At 43.5% G+C, this 24,351-nt stretch overlaps 1 protein-coding gene across 3 annotated transcripts in view; it reads left to right on the top strand.

The window, feature by feature from the left end:
* The window catches only part of WASF3 (WAS protein family member 3), a 76,494-nt gene that overhangs the window by 37,091 nt on the left and 15,052 nt on the right, over positions 1 to 24,351 (top strand). For all 3 annotated transcript variants that reach the window (XM_018056581.1, XM_018056583.1, XM_018056582.1), the window contains exons 3-5: positions 7,532 to 7,674; positions 18,935 to 19,069; positions 21,138 to 21,291. In XM_018056581.1, the coding sequence (XP_017912070.1) occupies positions 7,542 to 7,674; positions 18,935 to 19,069; positions 21,138 to 21,291 (422 nt within the window). In that variant the 5' untranslated portion in view covers positions 7,532 to 7,541. The remainder of the gene's footprint in view (positions 1 to 7,531; positions 7,675 to 18,934; positions 19,070 to 21,137; positions 21,292 to 24,351) is intronic.

The following is a 24,351-nucleotide window of genomic DNA, read 5'->3' on the forward strand; positions in this document are numbered from 1 at the left end:
ATATACCGACATGTTTTGTGTAATAATATAAGATATACTGGAGGAGGGCACAGCAACCCACTCCAGTAGTCTTGCCTGGAGAATCCCATGGACAGAGGAGCCTGGTGGGCTACAATCCATGGGGTTGCAAAGACTGGGACACAAATGAAGCAATTTAGCACACACACACAATCTTGATAAGCTGCTGAAAACATTGAAAAACATTCCTAAGAGCACCTCGGAGACCATGGACCCTCACTTGGTGATGCTGACGGAGGATTTAGTTGTAGAAACATACTAAGACTTTGGCACCTGCCACAGCTGGTTTGGAGTTGGAAGTTCTTGCACTTACTAGTCACGTCACTCTGGATAAGTTACATTTTTGAGCCCTGAGTTCTTAATCTATTAAGTTTATCTTTATCTGCCAGCCTATAAAGTTGTAGTGGGTGTCAATGACATATAAAATGCTTACATATGTATTGATAACATGTTCCCATTTATCATGTGTAACCAATTTACCATCATCAGCTTTATGATTTTGTTTCTTTGGTTGATTTTCTGTAAAATGACCTGTCTGAACGTGGTTGGAAAAGAAGTTCCAGGCACAGATCATTTCAGAAAGGAGTGAGTTATATTGAGAACAAAGAGCAGAGATCATGTGGGCACCGTGAGTGTAGTGGGCTGACCTCCTGACCGACCAGGGAGAATCAGTGCTTTTGGGGGGTTAATTGAATGCTTTTGAACTGTGGTGTTGGAGAACTCTTAAGAGTCCCTTGGACTGCAAGGAGATCCAACCAGTCCATCCTAAAGGAGATCAGTCCTGAGTGTTTATTGGAAGGACTGATGTTGAAGCTGAAACTCCAATAATTTAGCCACCTGATGCAAAGAAACGACTCATTGGAAAAGACCCTGATGCTGGGAAAGATTGAAGGTGGGAGGAAAAGGGGGATGACAGAGGATGAGATGCTTGGGTGGCATCACCGACGCTATGGACATGAGTTTGAGTAGGCTGCAGGAGTTGGTGATGGACAGAGAAGCCTGGCGTGCTACAGTCCATGGGATTGCAAAGAGTCGGACACAACTTAGCGACTGAACTGAGCCAATTTGTATAGCTTCAAGACAAAGAAAATTTGTGCTGAAAGGGTGGCATTAAGTGATTGGTTAGGGCGCTGTAGGGAGAGTACCAGGATGGGCATTTTTGCCTAATTTGGGGTCAGGAAAACTGGCTCGTAAGGATCAGGGGGGCTATTTGGCGACAGTTACAAGGGGCCCAGTCAGTTCTGGAGATGACCTTAGTACTGGGCTCAGCTTCTGTGGCCTTGAGGCAGGACTCTGCATCACCTGGAAACCCGAATGATCCTTTTGGAGTTGATCATAACCCACCTTGCGTACTGTGTTGGAACCAACAAGATGCCAGGTGTGCTCTTTGAGACCAAATGTTGCAAATTTTAGATATTTCACTAGTACATCTCTTCCTGCTTTCACAGTGCAAACAATTGAGTGTAGTTAACTAAAATAACCGTTCAGTTTATCTTAACTTTCTTTCATGAGCACAGCTTCTAGTTGCCAAAAATACTGCCATCAGGATGCTTTTGGTTTCTAAAAATACAGAAACTCCACAGATTCGTAGCACGTGTGCTAGGGAACAGTTGATAGGTTCTACAGATTTATTGCTATTTTGACCTTACTTTATGTCATTCCTATGAATCAGCAACATTTGGCTATTTTTGACCAACAAAAGTGGTAATTTTGTATGGTTCAAGTTGATATTTCAGGCTATGCCGATAGTGTTTTCTTTACACAACTGGCAAATGATCTGCTTTTGCATCTTATAGTTCATTTCCTCCAGGACCTTAAATTTATTTTTAATGCATTTTGGACTTTCGTTAGTTTCTTTGGCAACTGCCATTCTCAGATGGTTGCTGTAAAGGAGTAGGGTGGAGAAAAAGGAGAGCTGCATCTTTCTTAACAAGAAGAGGAGATGCTGACTTATCTCCAGGAAGACTCTCAATTTATGGTCAAGTGAGTGAACACAAACAAAAACTAGAGCCTTTTGAGAATTAAACCTTGAGGTCATAGATCATATAGTAGAGTCTGAGTCCCTGAGAATTCTTTGAGATTCATGTTTTTCAGAAAGCCCTGTCTCCCTCACAAGTCTTAAAGTACTCTCGATGGTTTCAGCTTCTTCATGTGTTCTTAGGAAAATAATGCAATGGCCACTCAACTTAATCTTGTGTTTGTCAAGTGTGTGTAGGTCACATGTTCATTATACTTCGAATCAGAAGTTTACTATTTTAGTTTTATTTAAAAGGGCATTCACATAACAGATGCTTAGTGTGGATCCTAATGAATACTGCAGTAATAATACAGCAGAAGGCAGCTCGTGAGCCTGGCCTGCTCATCACAATGTGATCACAGCCCGGTTGTGGTGCTGATAAACCGTCCTCCCCTTCCTGTCCAATTGAATAGGAGAGGGAGGGATGGGGCTAGTTCTTTCATGTGTCAAGTGAGCCTCGATTCCTTCATAGGAGTAGTGTCTGGGGGTTTGGGATCCACTTTTCAGCATTCCTGGCCTTGCTGGTGTGCAGTCTCATCGCAGCCCTTGGAGGTGAGCAGCAGGCATTGTTGCTTCCGTGTTGTAGGTGAGCACTGGGGTTTAGTGGAAGAACTCGGATTCGGCTCAGAGGTCCGGCTTGTCCAGCTGCGGTGCAGGAGGGAGGCAGGGCCAGGCAGAGCAGCTGTCTCTGCTCGGCGCTCACCCTCTTTGCAGTACTGACTTAGGGCCCGGTGAGGGGGGATCGCATCCCCTGAGAAGGAGGGAGCTCTGCAGGAGGAAACTCTTCCTCGGAACGGAGCTAGCTTTTCTGTCTGCCAGATTCACCGAGCCATTAACCATGGCTGTTTGTGTTACTCTTCTGGAGCCATGCCCGATGAGTTGCTAAATTTATCTTTTTTCTGTGTGTGTGTGTGTATTTTATTTATTTCTTTTTGGTCTGTTGTAGTCTTTTGTCCCTTGTCTATGGCTGACAGTAATTCTTTCTACCTGACCATCATGTCAGAATCTAAATAGGGAATACATTTCCAGGCACCTCCCAATTTGTATTCTGCTCTGCACCTCTCGTCCACCCCCACGGGTCCAGTTTTAAGTAGTTATATTGGGCGAAACTGACCAACAGTAAAGGATGAGTGTTTGAGATGTACCGTCTGACGAACTCTGACCTGTGCACATGGCCACGAAACCACCAGCACAGACCAGACGTGAGCTCGTACACCGTCACCAGACTGTTCCTCTGGCCTTGGTCAACCCTCCCTGGTCGCTCCCCGACCTCCAGGCAGCCTCTGATCTTCCCTGTGTCTCTGGAGATGGGTTTGTGTTTCCAGAACGTGACTGTAAAAGGAAGCACTCGTGTGTGTCTGCGCTTCTTCATCTAACACCAGACGTGTAGATTTTCCAATGGCAGGCAGTTTGGCGACACCAGCCTCTGGGCATGCAGTTCTGACACGTGTCTGGTGGAGGGCAGTCACCCCACAGGTAAAGGGTCCATCCTCCACGACCCCCTGCCCGCGCCCCACCAGCTTCCTTTGTCACCTGCACTCTGGCTGACTAGCTGTAAATTTAAGGTTCCCACAGCCCCATCTGAGCTTCATGGTGCCCAGAGCCCAGGAAGCCAGTTTTCCCACCAGACTCATGGCAGGGTTGTTAGAAGGACCTTCAAGGATATGATGAGCAGTTTGATGATGAGAACAAAGGGCGAAGTCTTTCGGGTCCTGAGCCCCTGGAGCTTCTGTCCCTGTGAGTTTGGGGCACACCACCCTCCTGGCATGTAAATGCATCTGGTGCATGAAGCTGGGAGCCCTTGAACCCCATCCTTTTGGGAGTATGGAGGCTTCATGACGGACACGATGCATTAGGACATCAGCTGTGGGTAACGGAATTCAGCCTCCAGCCCTTGTCCTCTCTTCAGGGATTTGGGGGTGGGACTGAAGCTTCAAGGCTCCTACTCACTGGGTTGGTTCCCTTGGTAACCAGCCCCCCATCCTTAGGGAGGGTCCAGAGTCACTTCACTAACATCCACAGGTATAGTTCAACAGGGTTGGCTTGTTTGTTGCAAAGCACAGCTTTATAGCTCTTGTCACTTAGGAATTCTGAGAGTTTTTGGAGCTCTGTGCCATCGATGGAGATGAAGACCAAGTATATATATTTGTTACTGTAAATCACAGTATCATAGTTACACAGATGGAGTCCTTCTGGCTGTGCTGTGTTTGGTCTGACTTTGGTTCAGCATGATCATCCCAGATTCGTCCACGTTTGTTTCCGGGATCAGTGATTCATTCCTTGCTGTTGCTGAGAAGTGCCGTTTGTTTATCTGCTCTCTTATTGATGAATTTGGGCTTGTTTCTATTCTGGGGTTGTTTTTGGCTTTTACAGATGAAGGTGTATGATAGTTCGTGTACAGGTCTTTTTTAGGGACGTGTGCTTTTACTTTTGCCTGAGTTCCAAGGCATGGAGTAGATCCTAGGGTCATCCTGAGAAGTGTATGTTTAATCTTTTAAGAACCTGCCAGACTGCCATAGTGACTGGGTCATTTTCCATTCCCTTCAGCAGAGAACTCTGCTCTGCCTACATCCTTACCAAACGTTCGGTGTAGCCAGTGGTTTTGCCTTCGTCCATTCTAACGGGTGTGCCCACTACCTCCTTGTGGTTCCAGCTTGCATCTCCTTCGTGAGTAATGACTGATGGCTCGGGGCTTCTTCTTACAGCAGACAAGCAATGAGACAGAAGCCAGTGATGAATGCATAGGGGCAGAGGAATGTCAGCCTTGACTTCCGTTCTCTGCCTTTTCAGTTACAGCTGGGTGTTAGCATCCACCTGAAAGGTCCACGTGTCAAGGAAAGGTGAACGACCATTTCATATGTATCACTGTGTTAGTCCATAGACAGAACTCTGCTTTCCCCACCCAGAGGTACTTATTATTTAGTTATAGAGGGTTTTGAGCAAAGACTAGATGATTTTTTAAAAATAATAGGATGCTGCTTCTAAGGCTTGGAAGGCAGCTCTGCTCACCACTATACCTCTGATCTGCTTCTAAGCCATGGCTGTGAACTGCACTCCACCACCCTGCTGATGTTTACTGAGTGGCCTCCATGTGCCACACATGGGGTTGGCGATGCAGTGTGACCCTGACCCTGCCCCCTCTTCCCCATCAGTGAAGTCTTTCCAGTTGTGTTTTAACTTCCCAGGAAATGAGAAATACCTTAAACTAGTGCTTGTCACCCTGGATTGTAACTTCATTGAAGACACTGAAGACAACTTTCAGTGTCTCTCTCAGTGAACCTTTAATTCCTTGAGGAAAGGGATTTTTGTCTTATTTTTTGATGTTTATTCTCTGCATTTCCACTGGCTGAAGTATCATCAAAATGCAGATATTTGGTGTGCAGGCAAATCCAATGTGAATGTTTCTGGAGGCCAGCGAAGTATATCTAACTGCGAGGAAGGAAAGCCTATGAGAGCTCAGGACCCGGCAAGAATAGCAGCTCTGTCGATCAGGAGAGGAACCTGAGGCCCATCTCGGTTAAGACTGTGTGGTGTTAGTGGCAGGACCCCGGTGCCTTTCTTTCTCATCCTGCAGAAGTGGACGCACCATGTTCTAGTAGCAAAGCCTGAACGTTGATCCCAGTGAACGTTGATCACATGACTGGTGAACTGTCCACGGTCCTTCCCCCACCTCGCCCCTCACTTCATCATGACTTTCATCTGAAGCTTAACTAGGAAGAGGCCAGGCGGTATTGCTCTAGAAGGTGATGGAATGGGCTGGGCCTTGGGGAAGCCCAGGTTTTCCTTCTGACTGTGGACACGTGACTTCCTGGGGACATCAGCCGGCAGGCGGAGTGCTGTAAAACCCGGAAGCAGCTGCATGCAACCTTGCCCTTCACAGTGGGCAGTACAGCGGAGTCACAGCACAGGCTCTGTGTGGCCACTTCTGCTGGGATCATGTTTATTCTGAGGACAGAATTCCTGCATACCTGTCAGTATGATCACAGATCCAAACATGGGCAGCCAGCCCAGCGATCTCCCAGAAAAAGTGGAGCATCACTGAAGGATAATGAGGTCATTTCACTGAGAATATACAGTGGGGACTTCCCTGATGGTCCAGGGGTTAAGAATCCTCCTGCTGGTGCAGGGGACGCAGGTCTGATCCCTGGTTGAGGGACTAAGACCCCCACATGCCGCAGAGCCACTAAGCCCAGGCGCTACAGCTGCTGAGCCTGCGAGCTGCAACTGCTGAAGCCCGTGCCCCTGGAGCCCATGCTCTGCAACAGGAAAAGCCGCTGTGGTGAGAAGCCCACACACCACAACTAGAGAGTGGCTCCCATTTGCCACAGCTAGAGAAAGCCAGTGAGCAGCAATGTAGGCCCGGGGCAACCAAAGGCAGTAAATTAAAAAAGAAGACACAGGAATCTTAAATGTCGTGTATATGCTCAACAGCAGACCTTCAAAATACATAAACACAAACTGATGGAGCTCAAGAGGGAAATTGACAGATCCGCAGTGATCACTGACAACTTCAACACCCCTCTCAGTAATTCATGAAACGAGTGTATTAAAAATCAGCTAAGGATACAGAACATCTCAGCAGCAGCGTCAGTCATTGCAGCTGATACACAGCCTTTTGAAGCACGTGTGAGGCATTCACCAAGACACACCGTTTCCTGGGCCGTAAAACAAAACAGATTTAAAAGAATTAAAATCAGACAAAGCATGCCCTCTGATCACAACAAAATTCATCTGAAAACCACCAGCAGTGAGATATCTGGAAAAACTGACTAATTGTGTTTGTCTCACTCAGTTGGCTGCTCACCCAAAAGACCATCTTCCAGATGATTCACATGGACCGGGATGGTCACGGAAAGAGTTCTGAGAGCTTCATACTGTTTTAAACATCTGTGGAGTTGCTTCTGTAATTTCTTTCTTTCTTTTCCTTTCTTTTTTAAGAAAAAAAGTATTCCAGTTAATCATGCTATGGGATAACTGAAGAGCTTCATTGTATGGAATTTTAAAAAGAGATTAGATGAGTTATTAGAAGATAGGAAAGTTGCCTGAAAGTAGAAAGCATATTTATACGATTCTGAAATTCTTTAGTCATTTGACTTGAATTGTAATGAAGAGTACTGCTGGAAGTTAAATGCCAATGTGCAGGCATCTTCTTGCATAATGAGTAAAATCACAGGAAAAATTCAGGTTTAGATTAATTGTACAGTAAGCAAAATGAGATGGGAAATAATTTCAAGTATCTTATTTTTGCCATGCTTAACTAGAAATCGTGCATACCTCATTTTTCTATAAAAGTAGGATGTGCTGTCCGTATATCTTTGAAACCTGTAACGTTTATGTAAGTAGTTCGACATCTGTGGCGTGTTCAGCCAGTTTGCTCACATAGAAGCGATAGGATAAGGCGGATTCCTGGGCAAGAATCGATTTTCCAGGGGGTCGAAGTTCCAGGCGTGTTACGCTGGGACTGTGAGCTTCTGAAACCATCTTTTTCATTTTCAGATCGTGAGCCATGCCCTTAGTGAAGAGGAACATCGAGCCCCGGCACCTGTGCCGGGGGGCCCTGCCCGAGGGCATCACCAGCGAGCTCGAGTGTGTGACCAACAGCACCCTGGCTGCCATCATCCGCCAGCTGAGCAGTCTGAGTGAGTCCCCTCGCCTCGGGCTCCCTCCTTTCTGATGACCAGGGGCATGTTAATTTTAATGACTTTCGCCAAGTGATTTTAGTTCAGTAGTTCTGGGATTGTCCAAAGAAGAGGCTTTGGAGGAAAGAGCCTTTCTCCCTTCTGAAAATTTCGCGGCATGAAATGAGCTATCTGCCCTCTCTGGTCTGCTGACACCGGCTTGGTGTGATCAAGTTGGAATTGACGTGTTTACAGATGACTAGATAAGACCAACAGAGAAGGCAATGGCAACCCACTCCAGTACTCTGGCCTGGAAAATCCCATGGATGGAGGAGCCTGGTAGGCTGCAATCCATGGGGTCGCTAAGGGTCAGACACTACTGAACGACTTCACTTTCACTTTCACGCATTGGAGAAGGAAATGGCAACCCACTCCAGTGTTCTTGCCTGGAGAATCCCAGGGACAGGGGAGCCTGGTGGGCTGCCATCTATGGGGTCGCACAGAGTCGTACATGACTGAAATGACTAACCAGCAGCAGCAGCAGATAAGACCAAGGAGAAGACAATGGCAGCCCACTCCAGTACTCTTGCTGGAAAATCCCATGGACGGAGGAACCCGGTAGGCTGCAGGCCATGGGGTCGCACAGAGTCAGCTGCAACTGAAGCGGCTTAGCAGTAGCAGCACAGCAGATAAGACCAAATGTGTAGTTTAAAGTAGTGTTCATTTTTAAAAGCTTATTATACATAAGGATAAAATAATTGGTAGTTGTTTTTTTTTTAAGTGAGTTATTTATTACACTTGGACAGGACTAATCTTTTTTTTTTTTAATGTAGTGAATTGAGAACTGTGCTATGACTGGCATAGAATAGAAGCCTGATACGTGACTGTTGATTGAATAAGATTTCAAATGAATTAAAGGATCCAGCCTGAGGATCCACTGAGACTTGCTGATTTTAACCTTCTAAAGGTGAAAGTGCAGATATTGACTTCCAGATGGAGGTCAGCAATGAGCTGCTGGTGACACGTATGCAGTGCTATGTACATGTCACATGCGTGGGTTACAGACATGTAAGCAAACACAGGCATAAGGAGGAGAGGGCTTCCTTTTTTTCCAATTTTAAACATGAGATACACACAAGGAATACTCCATTTCTTAAGACTCATATATGCATGAAAATGCTTTTCCTCCAAAGCTTTTGAAGTTACAGTCTTTCTCCCTAACTTTTACATTCACGTCGTGATCTTATTTTCTCACTTCATCCCACTCCTTTTCGGTTTAGATGGTTCACACTGCATTTTGGGTGACAGGTTTTCACAGTTAAATTTTCAGAACCTCTGTTAATAATGAGAAAATCCTCCATGAAATTTCACATCCTGGTCGCCTCAAGCACAGGAGAGTGGTTTAAAAAAACACACAACAACTCAAGTACTTTTATTTGTTTTGAAGAAGAAACACAACAGATGAGTTTTTTTTTTTTTCTTTAAAAGAATTGTACTGTGTTGTTATGGATATATTTTTGATATATGATACCTGTAATCATTGGCTGAGGCCAGAGTAACCTGGAAATGACTTAAAATGTGTTTTGAAATAGATTTCTTCTGGAGTCTGAACTAATTATAATTGATTTTTTGTAGGGGTTGTTGATAAAATGTGTAGATTCATGTCACCAGAGGATGCCGTGTAGATTATTGAAGGGTGGACGTGTGTCTGTGTGCCTTCATGTGCTTCTGTAAGAACGCTTTTCAGTCTCTTGTTTTTATGCCTGAAACGTCTATGGGCATGGGGTCTAAGTGAGGGAAACTGACGTGAACCATTACGGTTTTTAATAACCGTGCCGTGTTCCAGGTACAGCGTTGTGTCAGTCGAGTCTGTGGGGCCCTTTAGTAAGCGGAGCTGCCCACACGGTCTGGTCTGTTCTGTGGAGTCCCCTTTGGGCAGACTGAGGGCAGCCCCTCCGAGGGTATCTGAATCTTCACCCTTGGGACCCACGGGTGTGCCGTATCACTCAGCAGGCCCAGGGTTGAGGCTGCTTGTCAGCTCACCTCACAAGAAGCAGGTTACCCTGGGCTGTCCAGGTGGGCCCAGTGAAAACCAGGGTTCCTTAAATGGGCCGTCCGGAGTCACTGCTTCTCTAGTGCGGCAGTCCCCAAGCCCTGGGCCACAGACCACTACCTCCCGTCAGGTCAGTGGTGACGTTAGATTAGAGGTGAAGAGCAAAGAAACTGTAGTGTGTCGGATCATCTGGAAACCAGCCCCTGCCCCTGATACGTGGAAAAAGCGTCTGCCACGAGCTCGGTCCCCTGGTGTCTGAAAGGCTGAGGAGCACTGCTCTCATGGATATGGGGGAGGAAGAACAGCGCCGGGGCCAGAAGGCGTCTCTTTGGCCTTTTCCAGAAGGAAGACTAGCAGTGGAGGGGCTGGTGCAACTCTGGTGTCTCTCCGGTTCTCTTCACATCGGTGGGGGGACAGTTCAGCATCCTGAGGGGATAATAGATATCAAATAGCCCCTCAGAATGCAAACAGAACTACCATATGACCCAGCGATTCCACTCGTGGATGTATATCCAGAAGAAAATGTAAATACTAACTTAAAAACGTGTTTCAACAACCCCAGGGTTCATAGCAGCACTGTTTACAACAACTGAGCCTGGAAGCAGCCTGAATGTCCATTGACGACCGACGGATAGAGACAATGGGCTATAGACACACACGTACACACAGTAGAATATTACTCTGCCGTAAAAAAGAACGAAAGTCTGCAGCGATGTGGATGGACTGAGAGAATATTATACTTGGTGAAATAAGTGTCAGAGAAAGGCATACTGTGTATCCCTTATATGTGGAATCTGGAAAATAAATGAATGTGTATTGCAAAACAGAAACAGACTCACAGATACAGAAAACAAGCTAGTGGTTACCTGTGGGCAGAGGGAGGGGCAAGATAGGGGTGTGGATTAAGAGATGCAAACTACTGTGGATAAAGCAGGTAAGCAACAAGAATCTACATATATACAGCACACGGAACTATAGCCATTATCTCGTAATAGCTTTTCGTGCAGTATATAACCTGTAAAAATATTGAATCGCTGTGTAATATAACTGAAATGAAAATAATATGTAAATCAACTTTACTTCAGTGAGGTGGAAGAAAAAAATTAGTGTGTTACTTGGTTTTCCAGTAGTGGAGTATTGATATCTTTTTCCTCAAATAATGACAGTTTAGCGTAGCAATTAACATTGAATTGGGAGTGCTTCTTCATCATTTTCCTTGATTAATTATCTGAGTGCTCTTGTTCTTATCACCTAGTTGCTCAATTAAAATTACTGCCTTGCAATCAAATTCCTTCTGACATTATAATGTAATTCTAATAGAATTTGCTTTAAAAAGGAGACAGAGCATTTGTGTCAAATCCATTTCTGTGCCTCCCAAGCCAGTTTCTACTTCTCTCTCTACGTTCTTGCAGTAATAGCTTTCTTTTCCTTTCTCATGAAGGCCTCCAGGATGGCACAAGGAGGGGAATTAGACCTTAGGTGCCCTCTGCCCAGAGGTTTTGGTTATATTTGATGGTACTAATAAGATAGTATAGAAAACTTAGCACAGGATAACATGGAAGGAAAAAATTACAATTGTTTAAAATTAATCACAGGAAGTCATTGATAATGGTTCATATATATCTTTCTAAAAGTGATTTCTCATAATCTGGTTTTGTAGCCTATACTCAGTTGGTATATATTCAGCATCCAAGATACATTTTTAATATCTAGAGATTACTGTATTACATTGGTATACCATGAATAACCATTATCTTGCTGTTGGGCATACATATGTTTCTTTGTTTGAGGAGACACTGTCATAATTCTTGTATAAAACTAATACTTACATCTCAAATCCTTTTTGGCATCTCTCTTTTTTTTTTTTTAAGATTTCTTTCATCTTATATGTCATCAAGCTTCCTCCCACAGAGCTAAGATCATCCTTACCAATGGTATAAAATTCTGAGACTCTATCAGTTTTAAACATGAGTCTCTTTAAAAAAAACTATTACAAAACCTATTTTCCATTTAATTTCTACATTGAGTACTTGTATAAATGAGAAGGAAAGTCTGTTTTCTTCTCAGTTTTTAAATTAGTGATTAATATTTTTATTAATACTCTTTATGTATTATGTCTCATATCAAACCAAATGCTAAATTGAATGAAAATACTTCCTTGATGGCTTGCAGCATAATACATTTGCTTTATGTAATTGGATCTGAAATTCAGGGTTGTGTTAATTGATTATACCAAGTGCAGTTCTAGTCAGAAGAGAGATTTTAAGTGTTTTGAAGGCATGCACTGAATAGATTTCTTGGATGTTTTTAGCCAGATGGAATATTTGAGGGGAAAAAGGGAAGATTAAACATAATATATCCAAGAGATAGATCACAAGCTCATCACCATGCAGGTTCAGGCTAGGTTAAGGGTGCTTTAAGAGAAGAAGTGTTTATGTACTAGACAGAGTTGACTGGAAGAAACAGCATGGATTTTTAAAAATTTACTGCCTCAGACCGTTTTTTGCATTTCTTGTAGATAAAAATAGAAAGCCAGTGAAGGAGGTAAGTAGCCCTGTGTACTTGTACGTGTAAAGTAAGGCTCTGTCGGCCACAGAATTGGAGGCAAGTAGAAGAATCCCCGGAGAAGGAAATGGCAACCCACTCCAGTGTTCTTGCCTGGAGAATCCCAGGGACGGAGAGCCTGGTGAGCTACCGTCTCTGGGGTCGCACAGAGTCGGACACGACTGAAGCGACTTAGCAGCAGCAGCGGAAGAATCCCCTCCTCACAAAGACGGGGCTGTTGGAAACTGAAGCGTTTTCCCTAACCCATCACTCACCTGGAGCATCAGAAGTGTTTCCTCAATAAAAGTAATGACATCAGGGTTGTTTCTCAGCTCTCCCTGCCCTGGGCCAACTGCAGTGTGGCAGGGTTTAAACACAGACTAATTCTTCCTAGCTCACGTGGAGAGCCAGCCATCAAACCTCTCTGCCTTAATCAGCTGTGTTCTTCCCATCCCGTGAGTTCATAGGCCTACAGTAACATATCATAAGTGTCTTACAGGTGTCTCTCTGATCATTGCGATCTGCACTGTTATTATCACCTAAAAACATTGAGGGACGATTTTAATGTTTTTTTTCTAAGATTGTCCAAACCATGACACCACTCTCCTATCAGTCCATGACTGTGATGCTCAGCAGTCTCAGCTGTGTTCCTCCTTGACACAGGGCCTTTCGTAAGGGTAGGTCTACTGTGTCTGCTTCATTCTCTACCAGCCTTCTACACACGTGGTCCAGCCAAAAATAGGAGACTCACGGGAAGGGAGAAGAGCGTGACACTCAATCAAGAAAGAGAGAAGTTACAGAAAGAAGCAGGAACCACAGATGACCCCAGCCTGGCATTCCAGACGTGGAACTCACACCCACCTGCACAAGAAAAGATGTCAGCAGCTTCTTTTAGCTCATCAAAAAACTGAGGTCACAGGACAAACCACTGCCCCAGAACTGGGAAAGGCAGATTCCAAAGATCACAACTTACCAGGATATGGGAGGTTTGAGCGACACTGCCAGCCAGGCTGACTTCATCCATGTTTGTAGAACACAAAACTCCCACCTGCAGAATATACGTTCTTTTAATGCTCCCTCTCTAAGATGGGGCATGCGCTTGGCCATAAAATAATACATTTGAAGAGACTCATACCACCAAGAGCACGATGTTAATGAGAAAATAATTCTAATAATCTTTCTAGATAGTTCTGACATATTGGAAAATCAAACCCACAGGCAGCTTCTAAATTAACCCTTGGGTCAAAGAAGAACTCAAAAAGGAAATTGCAAACTCTCACTGCACCAGTAATGAACACACAGAATCACCAATGTATTTGTGGGATTTATGTAAAGAGGTGCTCGGAGGGAAGTTTGTGTCTTTAAGTGCTTGTGTCAGAAAAGGAGAGGGACATGAAATCGGCAGCCTTCCTCAGGTGGGCATTCAGGGCCACTCGGCAGCCACACTGTAATTCCTGCACTAATTAGCTTCCTGCCTGTTTCACATCTTTTCTCCCCGCAGCCCCCGATCCCAGATTGTGAGCAAATGATTTGCTTATTTCACTCGGAAAATAAAAGCTTTTAGGGGAGAGCCAGACATCCCCCTTCTGCCATCTCAGCCCTCTGCTTTGCCTCTGCACCGGTGCGTCCTGCCCCGCCCGCTTACGGTGGTGATTCCAGGATCGGGTTTACCCCCTTCTTGCCTGCCTCATGCACCCCTGACTCCCGTCTGCGTCCTTCTACCAAATACTCATTTATTGAGAGATCACCCTCCGCCCGTTGCCCCGTTCCTTGTTCCCTTCCTTCCCAACAAGATTTTTTGAGCTTGGACTCAAACTTGTGTGGTACAGATAAATCCCTAATTGGTTCTTTGTCAGTTGAGAATGAATCAGTGACTCTTACCTCTTCGTGGTCTTTAATTCAGAATTAGTTCAGTTCAGCTATTACCGGACTTGCCTTTGGAAGAGTGAGTCAAATTAAGCTCTTTGAACGAGTTACTGTTCATAGAACTGAGTGCTGTGGTTGCAATACTTTATTCTCTTTCATCAGAAAATATAGTTCCTCCTATTTTCTTCTCTTTAGTCACTTGTCAGCTTCCAGCAGCTAGTAGAAGATTAAGTTTGCAAGTCTTTAATTTCTGTTTGGTTTTATAAATCGAGAACTTCCAAGAGGAGTAGTATGTCCGTTGTGTTTTTTCAAATAGGATTAAGCAGTGAAGGAAGAGGGTCTGTTGTATTGATCCTTTTTGGCCTGTTCAGCATCTGCAGAGTGTGTTTTGAGAGCATTCAAGTCACTTCAGGAAGAGGCTGTGCAGTCCATGCCCCAGTTGTCAGTGGTACACTGTTGCTATTAATTAGATTTCTGCAGCACTGAAGAGAAAGGGGTTTTCTTGGAGTTGCACTGGAATTTTTTTTTTAAACCATGAATGGTCAAGTAGAAAAAAATTAGTTGGTTCCATTTTGATTACATCTGGCATTCCAAAAAAACAGCTGCTAGACTTGAATCCAAACCATTGGAACACAATGCTTTGTCTACAGGTCATCCAGCTGAATGGGCAGGCATTTTCCCAAACGGGCTTCATAAAACAGTCTGAAAGGCGTTACTGGTATTTCAAAAACCAGTCAGTTTGAAAATGTGGTGTGCACAGTGCTTGTCCTGTGGAACGAGCATGTTAAAGATTTTGAGATGCCTGAGGCATATACATGTTTAATCTTTCTGATCCAGCATTTCCCAAGTGTACCTGAGCAGGGAGCCTTTGTTGGTTGTGTCCTTGTGAATGAGAAAACAATGGTACAGGTTATGTGTCTTTATTCAAGAGATGCTGAGCACTGGGTAGCACAATCAGTGCAGAGACCACGGGTGTGGCCCACGCCCTTATAGGACTTGTGTAAAAAAGCCAAGAGGAGGGGTGTAGGATGCATCCTGTGACTGAGATGTCCTCTGGGTATCTGAGGACACAGGGAGGGGCCTGTGATCTCACAGACCCCAGTCTGCTTCCCGAAGGACGGGTTTTAAATGTGTGCATTTTTGTTTGTTTCTTCAAATCTCTTTTTGAGTACCTACAGTAAGCCAGACACGCCCTAGACCTTGGCGATTGATGCCATAGCGATGCATAGAGTCCTCCTTTCCTGAATCGTGTGTTCCTGTGGAAGGAGGCAGGCCGGAAACAGGATCACTGAATACAAGTGTATAACTTACTATGTGGCGGTGACTGCTCAGAGAACAACATAGCAGGGAGGGAAGGGGAGGGTGTGGGGGTTTGTTTACATCTGTGAGTGTGTATACAGAGAGGCGATTGCTGTTTAGCTAGAGAACATCTCCCTTGGAAGATGACATTTGGGTCTAGACCTGGGTGACAGAAGTGGTCCAGGCGGGAGGTACAGGAGATGTGAAAGCCTGGGCGGGAGCAGGCGTGTCTGAGTATCCGCGGAGCCCGTGTGGTTGGCGAGGAACGTGAGAGGGAGATGGCAGTAGGGGATAGGCCGGGAGGTCCCTGAGCTGGACCCGGCAGAACCTTCTGAGTCACTGCCGGCCTTCATTTCTTTTTCTGAGTGAGGTGACAGCATGGAAGGGGTTTGAACACGGAGAGGACTAATGGCATCTGTGAGCAAGTGGGGAGGGTTTAGGCAGTGTGTCCTGCCGGAGCCCAGAAAAAAGACAGAGCAAAAGTGCACGGGGCCCCCGTGCCTGCTCAGAGCCTTGGGCTTGGTCTTGAGATGATGGGAGCAGTGAAGGGTGGGAATAGCAGCATCCTGAGGTGCAGATCTAAGGATGGAAGGCGAATCTGGACCCAGGAAAGCAAAGCTGTTGATGTAATTCAGGAGAGAAACAGGAAGGGCTGGAGCCCAGGGGCTGGGGGACAGGAGAGGTTTGGTGTCTGCCCGTGGAGGGAGGGAGCAGTCACGAGCGACTCTGTTCTTTCCGGGGCTTCATCGCAGGTGGAACATGCCTTTCCACGTAGGGGTGTGGGTTTGAGTTAATGGGAACATGAGCTCCTATGAGAACTTGTCCAGGGATTGCGATTCTTATAGGACACCAGCATGGAGATGTCTGTTAGGTAATTAGACACACAAGGCGTGCTCAGGAAGTCCATAATAAAGGCAGCAAGCAGACATTACCATTGGGTGCCGCATCTAGTTACAGCGTTTAAAAGCATCCATAATTCGTCTGAAGACTCTCTTTTTTTAAAACTGGTTCGCCTTTTGGAACCATTTTGTATATTGCGTGAGTGGGGACTGTCGGCAGGATTTCAAGTAACGAGAGAGCCACACCGCGGATTTTCAGCTTCAGGAGAAACGATTTACTGCTCAACTGAGGTACATAGTTCAGAGTCCCCACCCCCATTTTTAGTGGTGTTCATTGATTCCTTTCTTAATCGTATTTCCTCAGACAGCGTTCCTGTTATTAAGACAGTTACACTGTTAGAAGTCATGAAATTATACAAATTTTCAATTTTTAAGAGATGCTTATCCAGTATCTAGGAGTAACCACTGAAGCAGCCAAATATTTCAGTCCATTGTATTAAGTAAACAGGAAATTTCCAAGTGTCTCATGACCTGAGATAATTCATGGTTGCTGGTTTCTAGCCAAGAAAGCTGAGGAAAGTGTGTGCTAAGGCAGGGAGTCGGAAGATAGGAGATCTAAGCTGTCATTTCATCTGTTTGTCCCACTTTCTCGGCACGGTGTCTGGACGGACCACCTGGTGCTCAGCTTAGTCACCTGGAAGGTGGGAGCAGTGGCTCCATGTCCTCGTGAGTTCTCAGTCATCATATAGGTGGTGCCAGAAGGCTTTGTCCCAGGTGGGGACAGCTGGGGACACCCACTGGACACAGGTGGTTCTTCACTCTCGTGGAGGTGATAGTCTCGGGGTTCAGAGCAAAGACGAAAGTGAGTGAGTGTGAGAGCACCGTGTAAACTGTAACGCGTGGTGAAAGCATTACAGTTATTCTTGCTCCAGGTGACTTTTCTTCCGGGAAGGTTCAGGCTCTCTTCCCTTTTGAGTGATAAATTGATAGAATATGCAGATTAAAAACAATGCATCTTATACCCCTCACAGAAATTAAGTCAAAATGGATCCTAGACCTAGATGCAAAACAATGAAATTCGTCGAAGATAGCAAAGGAGAAAATCTAGATGACTTCGGATACGACTGTGACTGTTTAGATACAGTGAAAGACTTTTTACATGACAGTGTAAAGAAATCATTGACAAGCTGGACTTTATCCAAATTAAAAACTTATGTTCTATAAAAGATATTGTGGAGAAGAAGAAGACAGGCCAACGACTGGGAGAAGATGTTTCCAAAAGACATAATCTGATAAAGGACCATTATCCAAAATATATCCAAAGAACTCTTAAAACTCAGCAATAAAAAAAAGAACAACTGGTTTGAAAAATGGGTGAAAGACCAGAACAGACCTCTCACCGGAGAAGATGTGCAGATGGCAAACAAGCACATGGAAAGATGCTCCACGTCAGTCTTCAGGGAAATGCAGCTTAAAACAAGATGCTGCTGCTAAGTTGCTTCAGTCGTGTCCAACTCTGTGCGACCCCATAGACGGCAGTCCACCAGGCTCCCCCATCCCTGGGATTCTCTAGGCAAGAACACTGGAGTGGGTTGCCATTTCCTTCTCCAGTGCATGAAAGTGAAAGCGAAGTTGCTCAGTCGTGTCTGACTCTTAGCGACCCCATGGACTGCAGCCTACCAGGCTCCTCCATCCATGGGCTTTTCCAGGCAAGAGTACTGGAGTGGGGTGCCATTGCCTTCTCCTAAAACAAGATAAAACACACCTATTAGAATGGCCAAAACATAAAACACTGACCGAACCAGGTGCTAACGAGAGGGTAGAGCAACAGAAACTCTCGTTCATTGCTGGTAGGGATGCAGAATGGTCCAGCCATCCTGGAAGACAGTTTAGCTGTTTCTTAAAGAACTAAACGTACTCATACCATAGCATCTAGCAGTCATGCTCCTTGCATGCTTAGTAGGCAGTTATTAAATGTTTGTTGAGTGAGTAAAGGAATGGTGTTAGGATTTGGAAATTGAGTGAAAGCAGATACTGATTCTGATCCTGTGAAATTTTCAGAAGTGTTGTTAATTACACTTTAAGGAAGATGGGAGGTATGTCTCTCACTCACGAGAAAGAAGAGATGATCTGTACAGAGAAATTTAACTCAGAATTCAACATATTGATTTTTAGGGAGGGCCAGAGTTAGCATTGTATACCTAGATTTTGAAATATGAATTAGAATTCAATGCCATTGGAAGTGTGAGGCACCGTGTAAGATACCTGACATTGCTGATTGTGAATGAGGTTAAAATCCTGAATTTAGAAGCCAACATGATTTGTTGAATCAAATTTGTTTACTTGGGAAGTAAAAGGAAAGTTCAGGTCCTGAACCGTGTATGCACAAAGCATGCAAAATGAGAGCTAATTTTTTTCCCAAAGAAGCTTAATTTAATGGGAAGCAACTTGGTAGGCGCAGAAAGCTCATAGTAAAAAATCTGTATTGTCTGGATCATTTAAAAATCCTACAGCTTTGGGTCACTTTCAGATATGTGTGAGTATTTCTAATAAATTTGGAAAAATCCTACAGGCTTTTGATAGTGATGCATTTTGTGATGGTTTATACAAAATGACACGTGCGGAGGTTGGCACTGGGCTTGGGTGAGAGTGTGGCCTCTAACTAAGCGGCCTTCTGCAGGCAAACATGCTGAGGACATATTTGGAGAGCTGTTTAACGAAGCCAACAACTTCTACATCCGTGCAAACTCTCTGCAGGACAGGATTGATCGCCTTGCTGTCAAGGTCACCCAGCTGGATTCCACGGTGGAAGAGGGTAGGTCATCCCTGGAGAGTCCGGAGCCAGAAGTGATGCTGAAGGAGGGGAGGGAATCACCCTGCTGCCTCTTCGGGGTCATGTGCTCATCCTTCATCTCATCTTTTCCTAGAAGAAAAGCGAGGGGCAAACCCACAGCGTGGGGTTACTTAGTAATTAAGAGTCACATCTGGTCTACCTCGTGATCCACACTCAATTTTTAAATAAACGACACATGTAGTATTTGCTTTAAAGGACTCGCTGAATGCATTCAGTGTTAGAAGTCCTAATGGAGGTTACTGGTAGTTATTGGAAAGATACTTTCTTACCGGAAAAATCACAGACTCACTCCAAAGATACTGTCCAGCTAAGAGAGCCCTGTACCCTCTGCTCCCCTTAGGACTGATTGTAAGTAATTGAGTGGATCCTGCTGACTTAATTGCCCGGAAATGAAGGGCTTCAGGCCTCTAAAACAAAGTTAGTATCCACAGGTGCTGTGTAGTTAACTGATGGTCATTTTGATGATGTTCCCTGAAATTGGGATAGTTTCAAAAAAAAATTAAGATTCAACAATCCCTTAAAAAAATTTTCACTTTTTGTCTCTTTCAAATAAGAGACTGAAATTAGACTGAAAAAAACTATCCCCCCAAATCAAAATGTGCCATTTTATATTTACTTTGAAGAAAACACTCAGATTAAAAATTATTTTTCCCTTTATATAGGTAGTTACAGTTTCCCTCCTGGCATTAAAATGATCCTAGCATCTTATTTTTCTGTTAGGCCTTCAATAGCAGTATTAATAAAACGTGAAAGTTTTTTTTTAATGTAGTTATTTATGAAATTCATCCCTCATCATTCAAAAAAACATGTTTTCTTGTCTTCAGATCTGTTTCAAAGGTCAAAATTAGTGAACTAAAAATTTAACAAGCATAGAACATTGAGATTTTAATATTTGTTATGAACATTCTTACTTTTCCAACAGTAATTAGGAAGCTAGAGATGTGCTCTTTTTAATTTGATTTTTAAATGTATCTTTTATTTAAAAGGAAAAGTTTGAATAGCTACTGGGTCTATTCAGACAGGAGTTTTAACATTTTAAATCAATCATATACTTTTCAAGTGGTGTCAAAATGATTTTAAAAATACTTACTTGTCTTTATTCAGCTTTTTGTTGACTCTTGCAGTTGTGGTGCTTGTAATAAACCTTACCCTGGAAAAGGTTCGAATCGTGAGATTCTACAGCACATTTTATAGCCTTACATTCCCTTCCCAATCAGTATTCTCCCTTATGACTTTCCTTGGTGAATATTCCTATAGAAGAATCCTTGACCAAATCAGGAAATCTATGCTTTATGTGATCCTGCCACTCTTCCGTTGGGCAGTCTTGGAAAGGTCATTTAACACCCCTGACCGTCAGCCTCATTGGTCCAGTGGGTGAATGTGCCTGTACACCCACCTCAAAAAGTCATGTCAAGGTCCGATGAGTTGATACCTGAGATGCAGCATGCCATTCAGACTCAAGAAATGAGGGTAATTAGCCTGCTTCTCTCAGACTCCTTAGTGTAGATTTGTATCATGCTGCTTAATTTCTAGGACTCGAGGTGTGCTGAAAAGCTTTACCGTTTCTCCTTACTATTACTGTCAGAAAAACTTAATGCACTTTCTACATTCATGTATTTTTTTGCAGACGTATTAACTGTTTGAATGGTTCCCCTCCCACTGGATACCCCAAATCTTTGTGCTTACATACCTATTACACTCATAACTTTATTCCTGTGTGGTTTCTGAGAAATGCTATTTAAGTAAAGAATGGTGCACTCATAATTAGGCTCAATGAAATCATTATATTGCCACAAAAGAAGGAAAGACATGATTTATAGAGATAACTATTGTTTATCAGAGGGAGGGGTTGTGCATCCTCGTAAGCATGATTTTAAATGAACAATAATAGATATTATTCTGCTAGTGTAGATGTTATATATTCGGCTATTCTAGGAGATGTTTATGATTGTGAATCAAATTATGCTTGTTTCTAAACGGTTCAAAATCTTCCCACATAACCCGACTTGGGGGACTTTTCTCTAAACAGTGTCACTACAGGATATCAACATGAAAAAAGCTTTCAAAAGTTCCACAGTCCAAGACCAGCAGGTGGTTTCAAAGAACAGCATTCCTAATCCTGTTGCTGACATTTACAACCAGAGCGATAAACCACCTCCTCTGAACATCCTTACACCATACAGGTAGGTCTTCCACGTCCAGGTGCGTCCCCAGAACTTCTCAGGTAAGTAAGTTGAGAGAGGTGGGCAGTGTGGTGAAAACATCTTTTCAGACTTTGAGAATAATCACTGCAGTGTTATCCAGGATGAAATTGGGCTTCCCGGGTGGCATAGATGGTAAAGAACCCGCCTGCCAATGCAGGAGATGCAGGAGACACAGGTTCGATCCCTGGGTCAGGAAAATGCTCTGGAGAAGGAAAAGACAACCCACTGCAGTGGGTTCTCGCCTGGCGGGCTACAGTCCTTGGGGTCACAAAAAAGTCGACTCTTAGCGACTCAACAACAAAAACAACCACGATGACATTAGTGATTTACAGAATTGCTTAAGTTTGAGTATTTCAAAATGCAGATAAGCTTACCAAGGGAAGTGTGAGCTCTGATGTTAGCTTTCAGATGCAGATACCTTGAGTAGAAGATGGCACATTACATAGTAATGGTGTGTGATTGTGTTGATCCTCACATTCAAAGTCAAGTTTAAAGGAGTTGCATAATTCATCTCTAATGCAGCCAAGTACCTGTCTCAGCATTTCAGCCCTGCAGACGTGTTATTTAATTCAGAAACGTGTGTTCTGCAGCGTTGGGGTTTCTAAGAGTGAGTACAGAATCAGGAAGGTAACCTTTCATTTGAATTGGTAGGACACACTATCAGGACCAAACTTCCTAGAAAAAGATCGAAAAATAAATTGTACAAAAATTATTATGAAGACGCTGAAAATGCTCTTTAGAACTCCTCTCCGACCTGCTGCCGCGTCACTGAGTTCTTTCCTGTTTCCGTGTATTGGGTTGGCTGAAAGGTTCATTTGGGTTTTTTGGAACAGTTACAGGAAAACCCGAATGAACTTTTTGGCCTACCCAGTAATTCTCTGTTCATCCCGTCTCTCACTCCCTGTAGAGCTCACTCCTCAGCCTCTGATGAGCTCAGACTGGTGGGGGTGGTCCTCGCAGCCCCCCAGGATTAGCTCCCCTAGGTGGTGCCCCCGCCTTCCTGAATTCACTGAGTCCCCCACATCCGTTACTGCTCTCCTGGGTCTGGTGGCCCTTCTCAGGCAGCGCCCAGGGGTTTCCTTGGTCTGAATTCCTGTCCTTTCTCAGGATCCAAAAAGAGATGTCTGGACCCGTCCTTTATTGCAGCTCTGCTAGGAAAGTAATCGTTCAGATTGCATCCCTTTCTTCAGCATGGACAGAAGGATGCTCCAGAAAATGGAACAGGGATTCCATGGAAGCTGTGATGGGAGAGGATCAGGATACCACATTTTTCTGTGAAACGTATATATGTTTCTGGAGTCTTTAGATACTCAACTTAAAGATTAATAGTAGTATTGTAAACCTAATTTTTTTTAACCTTTTAAAAATTTATTTTTAATTGAAGGATAATTGCTTTATAATACTGCGTTGGTTTCTGCTGTACATCAACATGAATCTGTCATAGGTGTACACATTTCCCCTCCCTCTTGAACCTCCCTCCTGCCTCCCACTCTACTGTATGTAAAATAGATAGCCAGTGGGAACTTGCCATGTGACTCTGGGAACTCAAACCGTGGCTCTTTGACAAGCTAGAGAGGTGAGATGGGGTGGGAAGCCTAATGTTTTAACTTGTGAATTTGCTTTTGTTCAGCAGATATTTTTCTGGGGGCAATTTCAGCTTTATTTATTCCAGAGCGATGAGAACTTACTAAAATTTTCCTAAGAAACCTCACTAAATATTTTGTTATAAAGGAAAAAAGAAACCCAGAAAACTCAGTGAACCACTCATATTTGACTAATCAAGATCATGATTAAATATTTGTGGTGGTTAAAAATTTTTATTGCATAAAAATAAATTGATGCTCATATATATTGTGTATATTCAGTTTTACAGAAAAGAAAAATGTGTTTTAATAGTGTGTTTAAAAATAGTCATGCCAACTCAAATCTACTTTTTATTAATACAGAAATACTTGGGGTAGGAAAAAACACAAACTTCTGCAATTGGATTTAAATATGACAGTGACAACACAGTTTTAAATAAGTACAGTGTGACTGAAAAGTCAAGTGTTTAGTTGCGATAAACATAGAATATTTCTGCTTATATTCTGGTCTCAAGGTTAACGTTTGCTAAGTTATTATACATATTTGTTCCATTAAGTAGTAACTTCTCATCAAAGTATTAACTCCACTTTTGAAAAAAGAAGATGCATTTTATACATTTTAAAATTGCAGCAAGTTGCTGCTCAGTTTTTCTATGTCCTCACCTATATTGATGACCTATATATTCCCTAGTATCTTAGGGGAGTTTATATTTTTCACAACAATGTTTTCATTAAAATCCCAGTAATGCAGGTTGCTTGTCCCTTAGGAAATTGGGAAGAGAGGATTTTAAATGACTTAGAGATTGAAGTACACAGTGAATTGTACTGGTTTGTTAGTGACTTTCAGGCAGAGATCTGCGAGACCACCCTCCTGAGAGACTGGCTTATCATTTGATGCTGAGAAGCTTAGAGAACCCGGCATAGCAGGGACTTCAAGACCAGTTTCCCGCGAGTAATTCACGTCACTTTGTTTGACTACTGGGCCACAAACTCTTCCCTGTACTTACTTCTCTGATTTTTTTTTTCTTTCTCTGTATGCCTCAAATGACTAATTGAAATGCTCTCTTTAAGTGAAAATGTTTTTCTTCCTCTTGAAGGTAATATATAGGTCACGTACTCTTTTTAAAGCATTAGCAGATAGAGTGTTCACGTCTTAACATGATTATTTTGAGCTTTGCTGTCTATTGATGTATATTACAACTTTGGGTCCATGTTTGCTGCATTTTATTGACTTTGTGATGAATGAGTAGCATATAAAGACTTGAAACATTTTTTAATATATAGTAATTATAGCAGTTCTTGAAAACTAAATAGCTGCAAGTGAATTTTCTTTGTGAGTTACTTCCATTTAAAACCCTAGAGATGGGAATGGCAACCCACTCCGGTATTCTTGCCTGGTGAGTTCCATGGACAGAGGAACAGGTTACAGTCCCAGGGGTCACAACGTGACGTGACT

This window comes from Capra hircus, chromosome 12 (assembly GCF_001704415.2).
Source record: "Capra hircus breed San Clemente chromosome 12, ASM170441v1, whole genome shotgun sequence".
NCBI classification, from domain to species: Eukaryota; Metazoa; Chordata; class Mammalia; order Artiodactyla; family Bovidae; genus Capra; species Capra hircus.